Here is a 2,967-nt window from a genome sequence, read left to right as displayed (position 1 = left end):
ATGCAAGACTGGTTGGCAAGGTATCCCAGTGTCGGTACTGGACTTCAAAGCAACATACAAATTTATAGTAGAGGTTATCAGTTTGAAAAACAATTAAAACACAACCCGACATATATTTCACAAAAACTCTTCAGCATGCTACTGGCAAGGATAAAAAATCCCAAAGCTAATATTAGCCTCATCACTTCCTTTCATAATTGTCTGATGCAGCAAATAGCAAAGATGAATTAGACTCAGATTTTATTCAAAGCATGGTATGCGTGGCCGTTCTTACAATGGGCCACTTGCATCCCAACACATGTAAGTGCAACAAATTGCATGGGGCAAAGCTAGAGGAGAGGCAATTGCTGCGACATAGGCTACTGAGACTAGCACACAAGAAGGCCACACCATTGAATTGGCTGTGGTAATATCAGGTTCAAAAAGAACAAAAGAACACAAAAAATCCTAAAACAGGCTAAAAAGAGCCAGAGATGAAGAAACATAGGCTGGGTTCAGACTGAGCCGGCGGAAGAAAGAAGTCTTTGCAAATAAGGCCAACTAGAAGACAACAGTATTGACCCCCGGTACACGTTGAGAAACCATTGTGGACAAAGGGAAGGAATGCCAAGTCACGAGACCATGGGTGCCAGACGGGTGTGACACGGGCCTTTAGATTCAAATTTATGTTTCCCTCCATTTCGATCTTTAAGCCTGCGCTCCCTTTCAGCCATTACACCTGCGCTCTTGTAAGGTCCTCGGCTATGGCGGGCGAGCAGCTACCTGACGAAGCAACACGGCAAATTTCAGAGAATAAGACCGAGCGAAAGCTTCTATCAGCTTCATGGAGAACGACATTGTAGTTTCTGCCCCTATCGCAATGACAAATCAGGAGAAACGCGTAGCTGAAGAGGAAACAAAAATCTGCAACAAACAGATGGGAACATCACGTTTAGTTATGGAGTGCTCTAGCTTTGCAACTCCTCCCCCTCGGCCTCAAGAAGGACAGTCGGAGACCGTAATATTGAAGAATGAAGTGCAAGTCCCCGGCCCGCAGGGCTTTGCAATCCTGAAGCAGATTCGAGATCAGCAATGGCAGGCTCATCGTGAGCTCATGGTACGTCCCGTCGCAAGGGATTCCATCCCCGACCATCAAGCAATGCGGCCTCAGGGGCTCCTCGTCAATGACCAACGGGACTTTCAGCCACCACTACAGAGGACTGTGGTCAATGCCAATGCACATAGCCCTAACAATCCCTATCTCAGCACAAGTACATCCAGGCTTAGCAACTCTGCACCGACTAATCCGAGAAGCAAGCAATCCAAGCAAGCAATCAAGAAACGCCCATTCAAGCACGCTGGTAATAGCTCAAATCCGTGCGAGCAGATCGGAGCAGAAAGTTTGAGTACCCGAGCATCAAGCAATCTAGCCTCTTCCGCTTCTCCTATTTTCTCTCTAAAATCCAACAGAAGAGGCATTCGAAGCGCGAAGGTTAGTGATTATGTCACTTAGAAGCTCTGCGTATCTGATTGTCCAAAGTCTTTTCCGTTTTGATGTGAAAGCTCGATTCTCACATCTCCATGGCGTATAATCTCTCTGTCAACTGCTAATCGAGAACTAGTGTGCAAAAGATTGGGGAAGTTGAAAGGTCGGAATTAATTGTACGAACTGTTCTGTCAAACTTACTCGTGGATTATCTTGAGTTGCAAGTATAATCCAAAATGCAAGTCTATTGAGACAGGAAACAAATGTTTCTATGCATTTTGCGTTACTTGCAATGCTGTTCCAGTCGATTATCATTCTTGTTTATCCATAAAATTGAAAAAATTCAACATGGAAATGCTAATCTGCAGGGTAAACCAAACACTGCGAGAGATGTCCAAGCTCCAGGATCAATAATCTGCAGTGGCGGTGCTATTCCTATTATTGATCTTACTGGAGAATCTAGTGATTCTAGTTCCCTGGAATCTTCATCGGCAAAGGCCCAGACGAGGTTGAACGTGTCTGCACGTATGCTCATACCCCCATTAAGGAGAAGTTTGTCCCCTGAAAAGAAATCTGAAGCAGTTGCATCACAAACGAGGAGTCCATCCAGAGGCAAGGCATTGAAGGTGGACGTGCCTCTCCATCCTACGCTAGCTGGACAAGCTGCATCATCTCTCAATCCAGAGAGAGCTGGACAAACTTCATCACCTCGCAAGAGTAGAGACAGCATCCAACAAGACTCGTAGAAGCTCTATCTCCTTGTGATCTTGACTCACCTGAAAGGCTACTTACCAGTATGCCCAGCTTGCATAATGATAGCTTCCTGATCAGTGAAGTCGCGCGATGAGATGTTCAAGCAGATGGATGAGGGTGTTGCCCATGTTCTGTTCCACCTTTGAGAACTCTCCTCATGACAACTGACAACCGAGAATCGTATGCTTCCACTCATTATTGAACCTTAATCTTTCAGATTTTCATTCTTACGCTCAGATTGATCTCAAGCATTAACTCAATTCTTATCTTTTCAATCTGTGATAATTAACTCATCTGACGGATTAATTAACCCATGTTGGGCCTTGCGGGAATATTGTTTATGGACCCCTGGTCTCTCTCGATTTGGAATTATTCCTCTGAAGTTTCTGTCTCTACTTATGAAGGAAGCATGAGCATACTTAAGCCATCATAGATTTTGGTAGGAATAAAGTTATTATGGGATCATTCTCTGTCGGTCAATTATGCAACATCTCTATATAATTCAAGAATTTTGGGGTTACAACTGAAAAAAATTGAGTTTCCACGCATGGAGCATTAGATTGTAAGCCTTATACATAGATGGTGATCAAAAGGATTAACTAAAGACCCATACATTCAAGACCAATTCTCAGAGCATAAGTCCGAAGCATTTAATTGGACAATATAATTTTAGCCACTTTAGATACCTATGTCAGAGAAACAACTTAATGCAATTCTATGGCAGAGAGGGCTTTGATATGGTTAAGTTA

The 2,967-nt window shown here is 43.6% G+C and overlaps 1 protein-coding gene across 1 annotated transcript; it reads left to right on the top strand.

Annotated features, from left to right (window-relative positions):
- Window positions 1-575: 575 nt before the first annotated feature.
- LOC147433073 (uncharacterized) lies at window positions 576-2,626 on the top strand. The gene is made up of 2 exons (XM_086491701.1): window positions 576-1,471; window positions 1,834-2,626. The coding sequence occupies exons 1-2, from the start codon at window positions 824-826 to the stop codon at window positions 2,209-2,211; spliced, it is 1,026 nt and encodes a 341-aa protein (XP_086347827.1). The 5' UTR covers window positions 576-823; the 3' UTR covers window positions 2,212-2,626.
- The last annotated feature ends 341 nt before the right edge of the window (window positions 2,627-2,967 follow it).

The sequence above is a fragment of the Adiantum capillus-veneris genome, chromosome 20 (assembly GCF_014529385.1).
Source record: "Adiantum capillus-veneris isolate H3 chromosome 20, ASM1452938v2, whole genome shotgun sequence".
In the NCBI taxonomy this organism is placed as follows: Eukaryota; Viridiplantae; Streptophyta; class Polypodiopsida; order Polypodiales; family Pteridaceae; genus Adiantum; species Adiantum capillus-veneris.
Note: the sequence above shows the minus strand (reverse complement) of the source record. Positions and strands in the feature narration are given on the sequence as shown.